Source organism: Xyrauchen texanus, chromosome 32 (assembly GCF_025860055.1).
Source record: "Xyrauchen texanus isolate HMW12.3.18 chromosome 32, RBS_HiC_50CHRs, whole genome shotgun sequence".
NCBI classification, from domain to species: Eukaryota; Metazoa; Chordata; class Actinopteri; order Cypriniformes; family Catostomidae; genus Xyrauchen; species Xyrauchen texanus.
The window spans coordinates 12,690,913-12,710,712 of record NC_068307.1 but is presented as its reverse complement, the minus strand read 5'-3'; the positions used below and the strand labels follow the sequence as shown (position 1 = coordinate 12,710,712).

Sequence of the window (19,800 nt, the reverse complement as noted above, 5' to 3'; positions counted from 1 at the left end):
ATTACTTGGGAAGAAACCTTTAAAATTACAAGATGATATTGTGCGACCAATAAGATTCGTGAGGTCTCGTTAAAGATTATTCACAGGATTTACCCTTTTAATAAACAAGTCATTGCAAGATTTAGGAAAGATATTGATTTAAAATATGCTTTTTGTAACATTGAAATTGAAAGCATTGTACACCTTTTATTATTATATCTACACAAAAATGTGCTGGTGTGATTTAGAATATTTTATTAAGCTGAATATGATATGCATTTAAGGAAAGAGGATATTTTGTTTTATTTTGATAGTAAAATTAAACATAAAGCATGTTATATTCTAAATGTATTATTGATTTATGAAAAATGTTGTATTCATAAATGTAAATGGTCATCACAGAAACCAAACTTCACACACTTCAAAATAGAAGTAAAATATAACTTTAATATGTTAACAAGAGTAAAAAACCGTAAAGCGCTAAAAAGTATTAACTTTTATAAAGCCCTGTATATTCCCTTTTGAATCTTAATATTATATGCATTGTATATTGTATAATTTAGAGCCTTTTGAATTCTGTATATTGTCGATATACCTTTTTGTTAGTTTTCTTGTTAGTTTTATTTTATTATTTCTTGTGCTTTCAGTTGGTTTGACTGTCATGTTATTGATTAATAAAAAAAGAAAAAAAGAGAAATTGGATTGCGCAATATGGCTGATATAGAAAATGAAATCCTGCCTTACAGTTCAAAAGAACCAATCACCTTTAGATTTAGTCAGAATGTGCATGCGCATTAAAGGAATTTTTTCAGTTGAATACAAATTGAGCTCAATCAACAGCATTTTGTGGCATAATGGATAGTTCACACAAAAATGAAATTTTTTTCATTATTTACTCACCCTCATGCCATCCTGTGTATTACTTCAGCAGAACACAAACAAAGATTTTGAGGATAATGTTTCAGCTCTGTTGGTCCATCCAATGCAAGTGAATGGCGACCAGACCTTTGTAGCTCAAAAAATCACATAAAGGCAGATTAAAAGTAATCCACAGACTCCAGTAGTTAAATCCATATTTTCAGAAGTGACATGACAGGTGTGGGTGAAAATGAAAGAATGAAAATGTAAGTCCTTTTTTAATCTAAATCTCCACTTTCACTTCAGATGTGAAAGTGAATCTAAACAGGCACCTCACGTGACTTTCAGATGTAAAAGTGAAAGTGGAGATTTTGAATAAAAAAGGTTTCTTACCCAAATCAATCATATTGGTTCTGAAGATATGGATTTAACCACTGGAGTCTTATGGATTACTTTTATGTTTTCTTTATGTGTTTTAAAGAGCTACAAATGTCTGATCAACATTCACTTGCATTGTTAGGACCTACAGAACTGAAATATTCTTCTAAAAATCTTATTTGTGTTCTGCTGAAGAAAGAAAGTCATACACATCTAGGTTGCATTGAGGTGAGTAAATGATGAGAACATGTTCACTTTTGGGTGAACTTTAGGATAACTTGGATGCACTAAAAACTTTGAAACTTCCTATTGTAAAAATATTATACAACTTGCCTCATGTGTTGTCCACCAGAGAGTTGCCAGCCAACCATGATGTTGCCCTAGGGCCATTTCTAGCAGTGTAAGCAGCCTCTTAGGACCCCAGAGCCACCCAGGGCCCCGCAAAGCAAGGTCATTTTTTATGTATTTTTTAAAATAACTTTTTAGAATATAGCTATTTATTGTTATTTATAGTCATACTCATGTATCGATATGCTCAGAAACGGCTCTGCGTCACCTTCAACAAACTATTTTAAAACAACAGCGTGTGTAGTATAAACATCTGTTTCGTTCGTCTCTGGTGCTCTAGTTAGTCCAGGAGAAATAAGTTTGGCTTCTTCCATAAATTAAGCTTTAACTGGACCAGCCTGAAAAATATGCATTTTATATTATGATCTGAGCTAAAGAAGCACAATTTATAACACCACTGTTGTCAGATTTGATTGCTGATTTGAAATATGTTCTATGATTGTAATCTTGGAAATTTCAGTCTTCCCCAATCCCCATTCAAGTAGATAGGAGCTGCAGTTTTCATTCTGCTTGTATCAATAGAAAATAGCCTCTCCGGAGTGTTCCCAAGATGGCCGCTGAGTGGACTGACTTACCTTGAAAATTATTTTAATTTTTTGTATTTTTCATGAAAATAGGTTATAGAATGTATTTAGCAAAAAATTCAACATATTAAATTCCGTGACTGATGCAGTTTTATACAATAGGAATTCATTTTGGGAATAGTTATCAGCAATAATAATATCAGAGAAGTCCACACAAATATTATGCAAAAAATCAGTCAACCCATGGAAAAATCAATTCTTACACATAGCCCAAATCTAGGACATATGCAACAAAAAAAATTTCTAATGATTTTTATGAACGTGAATAATAGCACATTATAAGCACTGAACGGTCCAAAAAGTTGACCCATTTTTTTATTTTATTTTTATTTTGCAATTTTGAGTGCATCACTTATCAAATTATGACTCCAATATGAAACATTTTCATCAGGTGTTCTCTTTAATTCACTTGCACTATACAAAAACTATTAAATTATAATTTAGACCACCAGATCTTTATTTATATACAATATGTAAACATCTATCTGTTCTTTAGATTGAAAGCTGCTCTTGACCACTCCATTTCTGTATATGGTTTGGAATAACATATTTATGCACTGTTAACAGTGTTGGGTGTAATGCATTTCAAAGTAATTAATTACTGTATTTAATTACAGTTACTTCTGATGTAATTGTGTTAAATACGTTATAGACTATAGAACAATTCCATATAAAACAATAGTGAATTAAAATTAAAATGTAATGTCTAATGATGAAATGTATGTTTTCTAATTGAATGCAGCCCCCTTAAATTCTTTGGACAGTTCATTAATAATTTGATTTGATTTATTTGAAAGAATTAAAAGAACAATTTCATGCCTATCCTTGTATTTTTCATCTGGTCAAGGTTGATAAGGGGTTTAGAATGTAATTAATAATAAGTAATGCAATTACTTTTCAGACAGAGTAATTAGTAAAGTAATCTAATTACACTGTAGATGTAATTAGTAGTTAGTAATTAATTAATTACTTTTTTAGAGAACCCAACACCGACTGTTAACAGCATAAGATAAAGGAATGTTTATGTCATGGTTCATACTGTAGATACATGGGTTAATAAACAAGCATGAGTTATTCAAACGTTGAAAATATATTGTAAGCAAAATTATAGCTAGCAAAGACGGTGCCAAACAAATACTTTCTAAACCACCAGCCTTTGGGTAAAGTTAAAGTCCTTTAACAAGGATATTAAAACTTTGAACATAATTTGATTTAAATAAAACAAATAATGATATTTGGCAAAAAAATTAAACAATGTTTACATAAAACGTAATCAGGTCTGTATGAAAGACCAAGAGGAAAACAAAGATGGCTATACCTGAGGATATCATCTCAAAGGCAAATCATTTTTTGACACCAATAATATAGGCTTGACAAAATCTTCTGTCATTCATCTCTGGTCAACCAGTCTACCTTTCAATTATAATGTAATCTTAAATAAAAGAAGAACCCATAATATCATACTGATGACACAATCCGAATTGGAACATTACCAGGATCATGGAGGTGAACTTCAGATGAGACTGAAGGTGTAAAAAAGAAATTGAAGGCATTACATAGATATTACAGGAAAACATAAAAACGGAGCCTCACATTTATCAGGCTGACTTTGAATACAGTTTAACAACAAAGATAGTGATGAAGTAAACTTCTTGTGTGAAACAATGTTTAAACTTGTACAATGTATGAACAAGATATGATGTAGCCTTCTACAAAAGTTTTATATGACCAGATATTCTTTTTTATAAATTAGCATAAATAAGGTATTCCAAGGTATTCAGAACAGCTGTATACTCATACTTAAAGGGATAGTTCACCCAAAAATGAAAATGATCTCTTAATTTTCCCAGATCTGTATGACTTCCTTTCTTCATCAGAACACATTTGAAGAAAAATAATAATATCTCAGCTCAGTAGGTCCTTATAATGGATGTGGATGGTAACACGATTTTTGATGCACCAAAAAGCACAGACAATCAGCATTAACGTCATCCATATGACTCCAGTAGTTAATTTAATGTCTTATAAAGCGATATGATCGCTATTGGTGTGAAATAATTAAATATTGATGTACTTTTTAACTATAAATAATGCACGTTCATGAGAGGGCTGAGGTCACGTGGTCTCTCGTGTAACATTGGCATGTTCACACGAGAAGTGACGCATGCGCGACACCCAGAAGAGCAGCGCTGTTTACAACTGAGTAGGAGAAACGCTGTACAGACCGAAAGTTGTAAACTAATGGAAGCAAATTTAAACAAAGATGTCAGAAAATTTTGATTTAAGAGAAGAAGAGGATATACAAGTTTTTGCACAGCCATATTTATTTGAACCTGAGTACTCTGACCTGGAGTACAGGGAGATTGAGAAGGCTGGACAAACAAGCCAGAGAGCTCAGGAGACATGATGGTGCACATGTAGGCAATGCCAGGTGATGCCAACAGAGGTAGTGAACGTCTGCTGCAACGAGTGGAACATTGCCATGCCATCGCTGGAAAGCCCTCAGCCCTTTCATGAACGTGCATACTGCTGCTTACCGGATGCGATGAATTATAGTTAAAAAGTACTTAAATATTGCAACTTTTTTGCAACAAAAGTGGTCATATTGCTTTATAAGACATTAATTTAACCACTGGAGTCGTATGGATGACGTTAATGCTGAATGTCTGTACTTTTTGTAATTTCAAAAAATCATGCATTATAAGGACATTATAAAATATGCAAATGTGTTATACTGAAGAAAGGAAGTCATAAACAACTGGGATAGCATGAGGGTGAGTAAATGAGAAATTTTTAATTTTTTGGGTGAACCATCCCTGTAAACAGCTGTTACGCTTCTTAATAAAAACACATTCAAAACTTGCATTTGGAGCTGGAAATATTTTTCATTTTTCAAGTGAGTGATGCGACTTATTGAAAAATGATGACATCTGAATTCAGACCAGGAGTTCTGAACACTAACAGCCAGATTCCCCTGAACAAAGTTGTTTATAAATACTATTTTGTCAGCACTAAAAAGATGAGCTCAGATAAAGTTAAGCACCTAAGAGATTTGAAAGAATTAGAAATAAATTCTTTCGGTTTAGAATCAAACCCTTCAGAGAACATTTTTAAGTCTTAATACTAGACCTAGAAAATGTTTGGGTGGTCACTGTGTCTTATTTTGAGAACATTCAGACATAAAGTCATAACAGAAAAACAATTCACAATCAGGCAAGAAAAACTTTAGTTAAAGTCTTTTGTAGTGAAGAATTTGACAACATCGATGTATAGCTGTACAAAGGTAAGTGCTGTTTTAGTGTATGTTTTGTACATCTGAGCTAGGACATAGTGACAGTGACATTGTCCTTGGTTTTATCTACTTCACAGTCTTCGTCTGTAGGTGCAATAGATACAGTCTCTCTGGGTGAGTTGGGTCCATTGTTCGGCTGCCCAGGAGCTTTGGGAGCAAGGTCTGTGCTACCTTCTGTCTCTTGCTCTTGCTGTGATGATGTAGCTGGAATTCATAAAAGTCATTATATTTATTTATTCAAGACATATAACATCAGAGAAACGTAAAATAATCAAAGGGTGCATCTTGCTACCTATGTCTTGAATCAGAATATTATGAGCATGAATTTGGGCACTTGCAAGGGTTGATCCATTGAACATAGGGACACTGAGGACTCAATTACCTGCGACACAATTACGAGGTTGCATGTTAAAATGCAGCTGGAACTAATCAACAACATCGCAGTATTAAAGGAATAGTTTACACAAAAATTGTATTCCAATTTTTTTTTTTTATTCCCCCTCATGCCATTGCAGATTTTTAGAAGAATATTTCAGCTCTGTAGGTCCTTACAATGCAAGTGAATGAGTACCAACATTTTGAAGCTCCAAAAGGACCTAAAGGCAGCATAAAAGTAATTAATAAGACACCATGATAGGTGTGGGTGAGAAACAGATCAATATTTAAGTCCTTTTTGAATATCAATCTTCATGAAATGTACCCATTCACTTGCATTGTGAGGACCTACAGAGCTGAAATATTCTTCTAAAATCTTTGTTTGTGTTCAGCAGAGAATAGAAAATCATACACATCTGGGATGGCATGAGGGTGAGTAAATGATGAGAGAAATTTCATTTTTCAATTTTCAGCTATTCCTTTAAAGACACTATCCTGCATTTTCGTTGTTGATATCCCATACACTGCTACTATGATGACATTACATGAATGAAGAAATACAAATACAAAAGATACATTTCTAAATATTTGAAAAATTGTTTCCCTTTCATGCACATTATGGATGAAAGATATTACAAACAACATCTCATTGTTTCATTAAAAAAAAAGAATTATTTATTTACAAATCAGACAGCAAGTTTTACTCTACAAAAGATACATATATAGCTTAAATAGAAATATATATTCATTATAGAATTTTCCATGACTTTTAACATTTTGTTCATTTCCATGACTTTTTTTGAAGCTCAATTTTAAAATTCAAAGTAATTTCAAATATTACTGTTAAAACAAAGGTGTAAAGTGTTTTTACACTGATTATATTTCAGTAGGTTATGATAATATACATAATAATTAACTTAATATGCACTAATTTATTATCAATTAAAGTTAAGCAGGATTCTGAGCTCTGTACTCTGCCTTACCAGACTGTGTGCAGGATTTCATGTGTTCAGGCCAGTGTGCTTGTTGGCAGGGGTAATCACAATAGCTGGTATTCCAACAGCAGTAGAAAATGGCCTCCTTTCTGCAGTTTGCACACCACTGCTTCTTTTTGGTTTCATCCACTGCCTGCTGTTTCTCCGCCTCCATCTGCTTCTTGACCTCAGTCACGATTCGCTCTCGCTCCTGCTCTAGACTCTGTCTCATCTCTGCCATCGTTAGCTCTGAGTACACATTGCACAAACATATTGTGGAAAGTCAAATATAAGGTCAAGATGGATTATAGATGAATTATGGTAGTAGATTTGTTCTTCCTAGTCAAACATTCTAATTATTACAGTACAATAAAAATATATATTTTTTTAAATAAGGGAAAAAAAAGAATAAATATTTAAAGGTGAACTTAGTAATATTCTCGTTTATAATGTAAAATCAATTCTCAGTTAGCAATGTTATTGTAAAAATGTGTTATTTGCAGTCAGTAGAGATTAATTTATTTAATGAGTGAAAGTATCCAATTTGTAACATTGGGTAACAGGGAGAGGAGTCGCAGGAGTAACTTAAGATATTTAATAATTGATGCCGGATGTTAGATATCAAACAAGGTATCGATACAACAAGGGCAGGTGAGGATGATAGGAAACAGGCGTGGCCACTGGCTCGTTAACTGTGCCAGGCTTCGAGAGGAGCCGTGGCAGGCTGGAGGATGTTCAATGTGGGAGGAGATTCAAAGTCCTCATCCTCCACATTCACAATGAATGGTGAGCCACAAAGTTGTAACGCCACCTCTACGAACTCGAGTAGCATCCAGTGAGGATCCGCCGGAGTATTGAGCTCCTTTAGTGCACTATTAAGACCAGTCCTGAAGAAAACCACCAGAGAGTGTTCATTAAAGTGCACTAAATTCACCAGTTATGAAAACTCATTGACGTGATCCTCAACTGGACAGACCCTTGTTCGAGGAGGAGGTGCGGGATGCCAGCAGGCACTTCCATCTTGTTCGGTCAGTTCTTCTGTAACGTTGGGTAACAGAGAGGAAGAGAGGAGTCGCAGGTGTAACTTAATATATTTAATAATTGACGCTGATGAGGATATCAAACAAGGAATCGATACATCAAAACAACACAACATTTCAATACATGAACTGACAGGAAATGAACAAAACAGGAGGGTATTTATACAAACAAAGGTAGGTTATGGAATGAAGGACAGGTGAGAATGATAGGAAACAGATCGAAGTGACGAGGGCAGTGCACAATGGTAAATGTAGTCCGGGGCAAAACTTTAAAAAAAAAAGAGTCCTTGGGAACCTGTGACCCAATTACAGGGGATTATTAAGATAAAGTCAGAAATATTAGGGTGGTCATATGATCTCAACATGGCTGCAATCACGAATGTAGAACCATGTAGAATACAGCAGCATTTTCTTTAACACTAGAAGGGCCGAGCATTCGGTCATCTGACCGTTGTGCTTTAGGAAAAAATAAATCTTTGGCTCTACTTTCTTCACTTTTCCTAGATATATGAGTTTTATTGCCCAGTGCGATAGGTATGCAAGGTATTTTGCTTCTAATTCTTTGAATAGACGACCGCCTCGCATCCACGTCATATTTATTTGTGTCTTTCAAGGCTGCGATTCTCTTTTCTCCCAGCAGGTGCCGCAGGGGCTCACTTGTAGTCCTACAATAATTTTATATATATATATACCTGTAAAGTGTATTGTTTTATAACTAAATACAATATATATACATTAAAAATATAGACAGTAGGCCCATAGTCTATATATTTATAATAACGCAAGTATCTATGTGAATATATTGTGTATATATTCATACATTTTTGTACTAATATATATATATATATAGCTACAGATGTCGACTTTTTCACTTTCCTTGTGCCGTATTTCAGTTAAAGTAATAAATGGTAAAACATAGATACTTGCGTTATTTAAAAAATATAGGCTACTATAGGTCTACTGTCTATATTTTTAATTGATATATATATATATATTGTATTTAGCTATAAGATAATACAATTTACAGGTAAAGCAGTCAAACATAAATACATTAGTGAATAACTCATTGTAGGGTCATTGTAAAAGCTTTCTTTTCTGTGCATGTGTTTACACGTACATGTGATCTGTCATTACTTTTACTGTATTTAATAATCAATTAATAATAAAACAGTAATAAAAAAATTATATATATATATATATATATATATATATATATATATATATATATATATATATATATATATTATATTATATATATGATATCGGTTGAGTATATCGGCACATAGAACACATAAAGAACATATAGTATATAGTATTTTTTGTTTTCTATCTGTTATTTTTTTATTCTGGTAGAATATATTTGTATTTTATCTCGTGTATTATAGCAGAATGTATAGTATAATGGAAAATTCATATATTTTTGTAGCCGATATCCCTATTTACTAATTATGTACTATTTACCAAAAAGCCAGAAATGCGCAAACAATTTCAAGTTTCGCCTCCTTTTTTTACAGTCGTTTTTCAAGTTCAATAAATGGTAAAAATGCAGCCTCTCTCATGTCTTTATTGTAAACTAAACTCACAAAACAACAACACTTATACACCATGTGCTGTTTTCAAAATGGAGTCAATGTGTGTCTCCCACTTCAGGTCCTGTGAGATGATAGTGCCCAGGAACCCGAATGCCCACATTAGCATTCAATTGTGTGTTTCGGAGAAGGGGTTGGGATGCTGGAAATGTATATGGCGGAGTAACAAACATCTCAACATTTACAGTTCAAATTACTGATTCAATACCTTAATTAGTCTATAAGCATTTATAGGCCAACTTTTTTTTTTATAAACACGAAATCTGTTCAAGAACAAACTGGACTTAATTGCGCACACACACAAAAATAATTATCATTGTTCTTGTATCATAATAATAATTATAATAATAATAAAAATAAGAAGATAATAATGACTTCTTAAATATTCTGAAATGGCAATGCAAACAGAATAAATCTGGACATAAAGAATTACATTTATTCAATGAAAATAATTGAATAATTGAAACTTAAAATACATGAATGGTATTTTATTATTAATTGATTATTAATTAAAGTCAAGATAATGACAGATTACACGCACATGTACGTGTAAATAAATGCACAGAAAATAAAGCTTTTATTTCAGCTTATTTCGATGTAAATACATGTGAAGGTGTCGAGAATTTAATGATTTAATTACCAAGAACAGCACTAAAATTATTATTATTATTTATACTATATACACTACAATTATTTTCGATTATATTTTAATAATTTTTATAGCAAGACAAAGCACGCCTTTGCGAAAAACTAATATAAATGATAATTGATTAATAATTTAAACATATAACAGATTAAATTCTATTGTATAAAACAGATCGAAGTTAATGCAAATAAATGAGCAGAAATCGTGAAAGATTTCTCAGTACTCAAGAAAAAACTTTTCCATGTTGAAATTGTAATATTTACTCAATCATATTTTGGCTTGTATAATGGTGGTAAATATTAATATCACCCTAGCGCTCCTCCAGCTACAAGCCTTCGATCACAATGTAATTTATGCCAAACGAGAACAAAATTATACAAACTAAATATAGGAGTATATCCTAAAATAATTATAAGACAATGTTACCAGGACAAATGGATCTGAATCAACCGTAGACAGAATGTTGATCAATTCAGTCTATTAGCATTTATAAGCCAACTGCTGTCTAACTCGCAGACATTTTTAAGACCAATCCATTGGCTAATCCATCTAGCGCTTATTATGTGTCAGTAGCAGTGTCCCTGTCTGAAGACTATGCGGCCTTCTGACCGATTAATCGCGCTAAGAGTAGGTAACAGTGGCTCCACGCTTCTAGTGTTAAAGGAATAGTTCATCCAATAATGAAAATTCTCGAATCATTTACTCACCCTCATTCCATCCCAGATGTTTCTTTCTTCTGCTGAACACAAACAAAGATTCTTAGAAGAATTTCTCAGCTCTGTAGCTCCATATAACACAAGTGAATGGTGACCAAAACTTTGAAGCTTCAAAAAGAACATAAAGGCAGCATAAAGATTATTTATACAACTCAATTGTTTTAGTTTATGTCTCCTAAAGTGATCCAATTGATTTTGGGTGAGAACAGACCAAGATATAACTCCTTTTTCACTATAAATCTTGATATCAGCAGTCTCCTTGGCGATCGAGATTTCAAGCTTTATGAAACTTCATAGTGCCATCTAGTGCTCTCAGCCTGCGTCAGGCACTAGGAAGTGTAATCCAGCTTGAAACCATCATCGAGTCAGCAATGGCAAGATGTACAATGAAAAACTGATTAGATTGCTTCAGAAGACATGGATTAAACCACTGGAGTCATATGGATTACTTTTATGCTGCCTTGATTTGCATTTTGGAGCTTCAAAATTTTGGTACCCTCTCACCTGCGTTTTATGGACCTACAGAGCCGAGATATTCTTCCAAAAATCTTAATTTGTGTTATGCAGAAGAAAGTAAGTCATACACATCTGGGATGGCACGAGGGTGAGTAAATGATGAGAGAACTTTCATTTTTGGGTGAACTATACCTTTAAGACTGACATGACCAGAGGTTTCACCTCATGCGAGTGTACATTATGTTAAAACATTTTTGTCAGATGACGTACCTAAATTGTGCTTCATCTCTGATAACTCCTGTTGATGTAGCCACTGCAATTTTTCAATTTCAATCCGCAACCGTCTAATCTGTAACAGAACATAAAAAGGTTATTTTATTCATATTCTCAGGATGCTCAGGATAATTTACCAACAATGCTATGCTCTTTTCCAGATTTCAGATACAAACCTCAGCTATTGTGTTTCCTGATGCGCTCTTGGAAAGGTCATTATATATCTCAGTCATCGTCCCTTTAATTGCATCCATGATCTGTTAAGAATTTAAAACAGTTGGTCATGCAGCATTTGAATAATTACATTGATGGATCAATTAAACTTGCTTTTATCTTTTATAATTTTTTGCATCATTGAATGTCCATTCAGCTGACCCCCTCTTCTTTTAATCTACATTGCATCCGGAAAGTATTCAAAGTGCTTCACTTTTTCCACATTTTGTTATGTTACAGCCTTACTCCAAAATTGATTAAATTCATTATTTTCCTCAAAATTCTGCAAACAATACCCCATAATGACAATGCGAAAGAAGTTTATTTGAAATTGTTGCAAATTTATTAAAAATAAAAAACGAAAACAATCACATGTACATAAGTATTCACAGCCTTTGCCATAACACTCAAAATTGGGATCAGGTGCATCCTGTTTCCACTGATCATCCTTGAGATGTTTCTACAACTTGATTGGAGTCCACCTGTGGTAAAATCAGTTGATTGGACATGATTTGGAAAGGCACACACCTGTCTATATAAGTTCCCACAGTTAACGGTGCATGTCAGAGCACAAACAAAGCCATGAAGTCCAAGGAATTGTCTATAGACCTCTGAGACAGGATTGTGTCAAGGCACAGATCTGGGGAAGTGTACAGAAAAATGTCTGCAGCATTGAAGATCCCAATGAGCACAGTGGCCTCCATATATCAGTAAATGAAACCATGGACTCTTCCTAGAGCTGGCCGCCTGACCAAACTGAGCGATCGGGGGAGAAGGACCTTAGTCAGGGATGTGACCAAGAACCCGATGGTCACTCTGACAGTGCTCCAGCGTTTCTCTGTGGAGAGAGGAGAACCTTCCAGAAGAACAACCATCTCTGCAGCACTCCACCAGTCAGGCCTGTATGGTAGAGTGGCCAGAAGGAAGCCACTCATCAGTAAAAGGCACATGACAGCCCACCTGGAGTTTGCCAAAGGGCACCTGAAGGACTCTCAGACCATGAGAAACAAAATTATCTGGTCTGATGAAACAAAGATTGAACTCTTTGGCCTGAATGGCAAGCGTCATGTCTGGAGGAAATATACCATCCTTACAGTGAAGCATGGTGGTGGCAGCATCATGCTGTGGGGATGTTTTTCAGTGGCAGGAACTTGGAGACTAGTCAGGATCGAGGGAAAGATGAATGCAGCAATGTAAAGAGACATCCTTGATGAAAACCTGCTCCAGAGCGCTCTGCACCTCAGACTGGGGTGAAGGTTCATCTTCCAACAGGACAATGACCCTAAGCACACAGCCAAGATAACAAAGGAGTGGCTATGGGACAACTCTGTGAATGTCCTTGAGTGGCCCACCCAGAGCCCAGACTTGAACTCGACTGAACATCTCTGGAGAGATCTGAAAATGGCTGTGCATCAACGCTACCCATCCAACCTGATGGAGCTTGAGAGGTCCTGCAAAGAAGAATGGGAGAAACTGCCCCAAAATAGGTGTGCCAAGCTTGTAGCATCATACTCAAAAAAGAGGCTGTAATTGGTGCCAAAGGTGCTTCAACAAAGTATTGAGCAAAAGCTGTGAATGCTTATGTACATGTGATTTCCATTTTTTATTTTGAATAAATTTGCAAAGATTTCAAACAAACTTCTTTCACGTTGTCATTATGGGGTATTGTTTGTAGAATTGAGAAAAATTATGAATTTAATCAATTTTGGATTAAGGCTGTAACATAACAAAATGTGGAAAAAGTGAAGCGCTGTGAATACTTTTTTGAATCTGTGTCATAGTAAGCCATCTCACTTTGTTTGTGTACTTGGCTATGTCAGCCGCTACATCTGCAGATGTGGTAGGTATCTGTAAGTCTCCAGTTGTGGAAGTTGATGATGAAGAGGAAGAGCTGACGGTAGCTCCTGCCATCATGGTGGCGGACACAGGTGTGCTGGTGACCAGAGTGACTGCAGAAGTGGAGGTGCTGTGTGACGAGTCTTTCTGCTGCACAGCTGGTTATACAAACACATCATCATAAACATGTAAAACAAATAAAAACATCCACCTAAACATCTTAAGTTTGACATATTAAGCGATCTGTGCAAAGACAATGGCCATGAAGTTGGGTTGGTGAAATCGCGTGCACAAAACACCAATGGGCTGGGTCAAGTGCAATTTAATTCTGAGGTTCTTCTCCACTATTGCACCATCTGCATCCTATTACATATGCCAGCTCTGCAATGCATCCCCTACTTTGTGACTGTATTGTCAGACTGCGATGTCTGTGTTTTATATGTTCTCTGGGACTATTGGCTCTCATCCTGCTTGCCCATGTCTCACCTGCTTGAAATATTATTTTCTTTTCTCCCATTGTTAAATGTTGTGTAACATTTGTTATAAGTTTCTCTGTTTAATGGTTTATGTATAATTTCTGTACAGTGTCCTTGAGCTTTGGAAAAGCGCTATATTAAAAAAACATATTATTACTATTATTATTGTTATTAACAGTCATATCTACTGGGGCCTGGGTAGCTCAGCCACTATTGACGCTGCCTATCACCCCTGAAGTTGCGAGTTCGAATTCATGGTGTGCTGAGTGACTCCAGACAGGCCTTCTAAGCAACCAAATTGACCCGGTAGAGTCACATGAGGTAACCTCCTCGGGGTTGCGTTTAGTGGTTCTCGCTCTCAATGGGGCGCATGGTAAGTTGTGCGTGGATCGCGGAGAGTAGCATGAGACTCCACATGCATGGATTGACTATCACAGTAGCGGAGGCAACTGAGACTTATCCTCCGCCACCCGGATTGAGGTGAGTAACCGCACCACCTAGTAAGTAGCGGGAATTGGGCATGCCAAATTGAGGAGAAAAGGGGATAAAAAAGAATCATATCTATTGACACAATCAACTGACACACAACTAGTATTAGTTAGTATTAAAAGATCAGCTTTTTGATATCATCTGCTGGTGGAATTAACTGCAAATGCAGTAACGGAGTTAAGAATTTTCGCTGAGAAAAGACATGCTTCGGAAAATAATAAATTGCACTTTGCACAACTTCATTAATATAAAATATACCCACAGATCGTGCACATTCACCACAGATAGCGCAAACGCTCCCACCGACACCCACTTGTGCTTTGCGCTGGCAAGAAAATTTTACTTAGAATTAGCTCTCTCTCACTCATATTGGATAAAACGTAGAGCGAGGTTGTTGCAACTTGCCAAGTGCAGTCATGAAAATAGAGCACTTGTAGTCTTTTAATTCTTCACTGAGGTCAATTAAGTTTTACAGATGAATTATTCTGCTGGCTGAAACCACTGCATACCTTTCACAGCTTGTCGTGTTTGGTATCTGGTGCTGCATGAAGGTTGCTGTCCCGACGATGATGAGGAGACCTGCGCTTGCTGCTGCGGCTGCTGGCTACTCTGCACCTGCGTGAGCACCTGCGCCTGTGAGGCTGGCTGCGTTTGGCCCTGCTGCTGCCGCTGCACCTTCTGCATGTGCCATTTTTGAGAGGACATCTGAAATTTAGTGGTGGGGTTCCACACAACAGCCCGCTGCACCACAGGCACAGTCTCTCTGGGCAAGAGGGGGCGCTGTTTCTTTACAATGCTGGTGGGGACAGGTGAGGAGGTGTGGGTGGTGGGGGGAATGGTAGTTGAGGTCAGAGTGGTGCTGGTTGGAGCTGCCGTGAGGGGTATTATGTTAAGTGGGATGGCCATGGGAGACTGAGATGGGTCTTTGATACTTGGACTGGAGGAGAGGACTGCTGAGTTCTGAGGCTGGGTGAGAGCACTTGAAATTGGAGTGGTTTTACCTGCAGCCAAAGAAAAACATTGTAGCAATGAAAAACCTTAACCAGACTACCACTGTCTCCTAACAATGATAAGTGATAAATCCTATTTATTACTTGGTAATCATTTTTGTCTTGCATTTTTGTCCTAACCGGAAAAGCCCCACCCTCAGTGAAATCTCATTGGCGCAAAATCCTGCTCCACACAGTTTTGAAATATGCTCTGATTGGCCATGAATTTATCACCAGTATTTAAATTTCAGCAAGGGCAGAAAAATTACTTCAGGCTAGAATTAGCACATAGTTAGGACACAAGCAACACTTGTTAGTTGGAGAACTTAAAAGCAGGGTTGAGAGGGTACCTTTAAAAATGTATTCCAGGACAAATTACAGAATACATGATGTAAAATGTAATTTGTAACATATTCTATTAGATTGCTCAAGGTCAGTAATGTAATCGAAACAATTTGGATTACCTCTTCAGCACAGATTTTTTCAGTTGTTTCCACCAGTACAGTCTCTGATAGCACACATACATCTCTGTTATGTCTGTTTTAGATCTTTTCATCTGGAAAGCATCACAATCTAATTAACATCTTCTAAAAAGATCATATTTATAAACATTCTAAAACATAAATGTCTCAAAGACATATGCTGAATTTCTTATTGACATCTGTGAAATACTTATTGACATTTGTCTTATAGACGTATTGCAGATGAGCAAAGAACATAAAAAAATGCATCTTCCAGATGTAAACAAACACATCAAATAGACATCTGGGTGATGTACATGCGCTATCAGAGGTAAGACAAAAAACACATATATTACAAATACATTTTCTGAAAATAGCCCAAATAATTTATCTTGTTTTAAGGATATTTTAACAGAAAAACAATTAAAAAATTTCTCATCAAGAATAAGATTTTTTGCTCTAAATTTTGCCCTAATATCAAAGGTTTTACTAAAAGAAAAAAGAAGATATGACCTAATGTGGATTTATTTGATAGAAAAAATATAATCGTGTTTGAGAACAGGTGCAAGTATAAAAGGGCTAGAAATAGCATTCTAGCTTAGCATAAAGCTAAATGTTCACATGACATTTTACACAAGGTTAAGTTTTAAACTTTCTTCAAAACCCCACAGAGCTCTATGTAGAGCTGTTCAGCCGTGACGGTAATTTGCCATGGGTTCCCTCTTGAATTTCGGATGGGTTTTTATAATGGAGTATATATGTAAAATGAGTAAAATAAGATACTTGGACTTTTTGTACTACAACACAATTTACACACAGTCATACCTCAACTGTGAATTTGGAAGCCACCTTGTTTAAAAAAAAAAATTATGTTGCTAACGAGCTGCAAGTTAAGGACCACAATTACCACAATCATGTGAATTAACGTGCCTAACAAAATGGAAAACCGTAGTAGTTCTTATCTAGCAACTTGTTGGCAACATACTTTTGTTTTTAAAACATGGTGCCTTCAAAATTGTGTATAATTTATATTGTAAAGCAAATCATACATATCTTAAAATAATGTTTACAACAGACCTTATTTTACAAATAAATCCAAAACTGCTATCATAAAAACCCATAGAAAATTCAGAGAGACCCCATGACTCATCCTGAACAGCTCTGCTAAGCTCACAAAGGGCCTACATGACATCATATCCACCTTTTCATTCATAACAGTTTGAAAGCGCCCTCTGTCTCCTTGTATAAATGTATAAACGCATCATAAGAAAATATTTTATTGCTGTTCAAACTGTTAAATGTATATATGTTTTTCAACTGAATAGACAAAATATTAAATAAAATAAATGACAAAGAAATGCAAAGTAATTTCTTCTGTAATCAAAATACTTTTTTGAATGTAACTGTTTTTGGATTATTAACTATTTAAATTGTAAATGTAGTGGAATATAGTTACTTATCTTTTGTATTTTAAATACATAATCCATTACATGTATTCTGTTACTCCCCAACCCTGCTTATAAGTCATAAGTTCTCCAACTAATAAGTTCCCTTTCAAGTCGATCACTTCAATGCTGCATCAGTAGCTGACTCCTCTCAGGAGTACCAATCTCTGAAACCCTATTCAATCAAGGGAATTACATACTGGCAGGTTGCATATTGGCAGGTGGTGTTGTTACTCTGCTCTTATGCATGTGCATCATCAGAATTTTCTTCTCCAGTGTCACAGGGACATCTCTCAACGTTAATCGTTGTTTGGATCTGTACCCTTTCAGCAAGTGGATCTGCAATCTTCTTCCTGTTAGTATTTTATAAACACTTTATGTTTGGCACTGATTACATTGATGTTGCTTTGTGTGTTTTTCTTTCAGTGAAAATAAATTAAAAGAGACATTTCTTAACAAAGTCTTTTAAAGACAGCGTTTTGCAAATGTTTCCATAAGTACATGAAAACTAGTGACATATCCCTCTGTCTGACGGATGTGAACGCTGTTTTATAGCTGGCACTCGGAGAGAGGAATCTGCTCTTGCAAGCCCGAGGCACTAGCTTCCCCATCCGGAGCTGTGCAGACTTCATGTCTGGCCACTGAACAGGGTTCATCTGGCAAAATAGGCTTGTCGCAGCCAGTGCTCAACACCATCCTACAGGCCAGGGCCTCTTCAATGAGGTGGATGTATGTCTTAAAATAGTGACTTTTCGCTGACTGGTGTTTCTCCCATGGTGAGGACCCAGCACGTTGCCCTGTGCTGACTATACTCTGCTTCTTGCAAGAGCGCTTGGATGCCGGACTTACTCCATCCACACTTAAAGCATACATCGTTGCCATAGTGACTGGCCATGACCCCTCGGGTGGTTTGGCTGTGGGCAAACACCCTCTGGTCAGTAAATTTTTGCACAGTGAGAGACGGCTAAGACACTAATGTCCAGGTCTAGGACTTATAGCTGGTATAAAATGTGATTACGGCTTCTTCGTTTGAGCCATTAGAGGTGGTAAGCTTAGAGGTTTGCACAGGCCTTAAAATAAAACCAAGGCATACAGTGTCCCATTGGTGTTAGGGCTTATTCTACCAGGAGTGTAGCCTCCTCCTGGTCATGGGCAAAGGGTGTGTCCTTAGAAGACATCTGTCTGGCTGCAGGGTGAGCTTCCCCTAATATTTTTGCCAGGTTTTATAACTTGGATGTTTCCTACCTTCCTTCCCAGGTTTTGGCTCTAAAGAAGGATTAATATTAGAACTATTAACGATTTAACGAATGCGATTAATTTGTCTTAAACGCGATTAACACATTTACTGTTAATAAAGCATAAACCAGCATAAACACTGGTCGGAGTGGGGTGGGACATTTGCAGTGTGTCCACCTGGAGTCATTACACTGGCACACACACCACAAACAAACACATACACAACAGCGATTCTGTGTCAATAATAATAATCAAATAATGGAGAAAGGATCTCTTAACGCTATTTGTTGAACAAAACAAGCCCAGGTGGGATGGAAATCAAGTACTTTGCAGGCTTTGTAATGCACAATTTAATTACCAAAGAAGCTCGTCAAGTCTTAACTATCACCAAATGTAGAATGAGACATAAGCCCTATTCGGAGAAGATTCGTTTTATTTGGGGACGTGGGGTTATGTAATAATTACCAGAGCTTCTCAGTCATTTTAATCCTGTGTGAATCGGTCATGTCAGTAATTGTTACGGATTGTGGAAATTACAGTGTTTTTTTACCTACCATAAAAAGGCCTTGTAAAAATAACCCTGGGTAATATTTATCCAGTACGAATTGACATGTTAGTAAAAAGCATGTAAATTTGCACTTTCAAATTCTCTGAGAGCCTGAAGTGGATGTCGATAAAGGGAAGACACCAGTAAATGTAAGACATGCTTCACAACTTTAGATAATGCTGGCTGTTGCATTTGCACTGATGCATATTTTTCTGCATGTTTGGACTGATGAGTGTTTATTTACCCATATAAAAGAGAAACAAGCAATTTTTTTTATTATGATTTGAGCAGAGTGAATGTGGGAAATTGTGTTAAGCCACGCGTTTCAGAACATGAAAATACACGTGTGAAGGGATTGTCCATATTTTAATTTAAGAGATTATAAGGATTTAAGGAGATTGTAAGATTATAGGCTTTATAATGTCACCAGTTCTGTTGTATTTATCCAGATATTACAATACATTTCTTCTAATAATCACAGATACACTATATGCTCATGTTTAATATTTCCTGCATAATTAATCAGCACAGTATACATTTTCTAATAGGTTAGTTACACGTGACAGCAATGTTTAAATGCTGTAGACACACCCATGTCTG

The 19,800-nt window shown here is 35.9% G+C and overlaps 1 protein-coding gene across 3 annotated transcripts in view; it reads right to left on the bottom strand.

The window, feature by feature from the left end:
- Nucleotides 1-2,462: 2,462 nt before the first annotated feature.
- The window catches only part of LOC127625652 (protein kinase C-binding protein 1-like), a 40,454-nt gene continuing 23,116 nt past the window's right edge, over nt 2,463-19,800 (bottom strand). For 2 of the 3 annotated variants that reach the window (XM_052100959.1, XM_052100960.1), the window contains exons 15-20: nt 15,032-15,523; nt 13,516-13,715; nt 11,685-11,765; nt 11,506-11,584; nt 6,798-7,037; nt 2,463-5,643 (exon numbers count right to left, since the gene is read on the bottom strand). In XM_052100959.1, the coding sequence (XP_051956919.1) occupies nt 5,468-5,643; nt 6,798-7,037; nt 11,506-11,584; nt 11,685-11,765; nt 13,516-13,715; nt 15,032-15,523 (1,268 nt within the window). In that variant the 3' untranslated portion in view covers nt 2,463-5,467. Of the gene's footprint in view, nt 5,644-5,731; nt 5,822-6,797; nt 7,038-11,505; nt 11,585-11,684; nt 11,766-13,515; nt 13,716-15,031; nt 15,524-19,800 lie in introns of all 3 variants that reach the window. The other variant, XR_007968328.1, reaches the window with a different exon arrangement.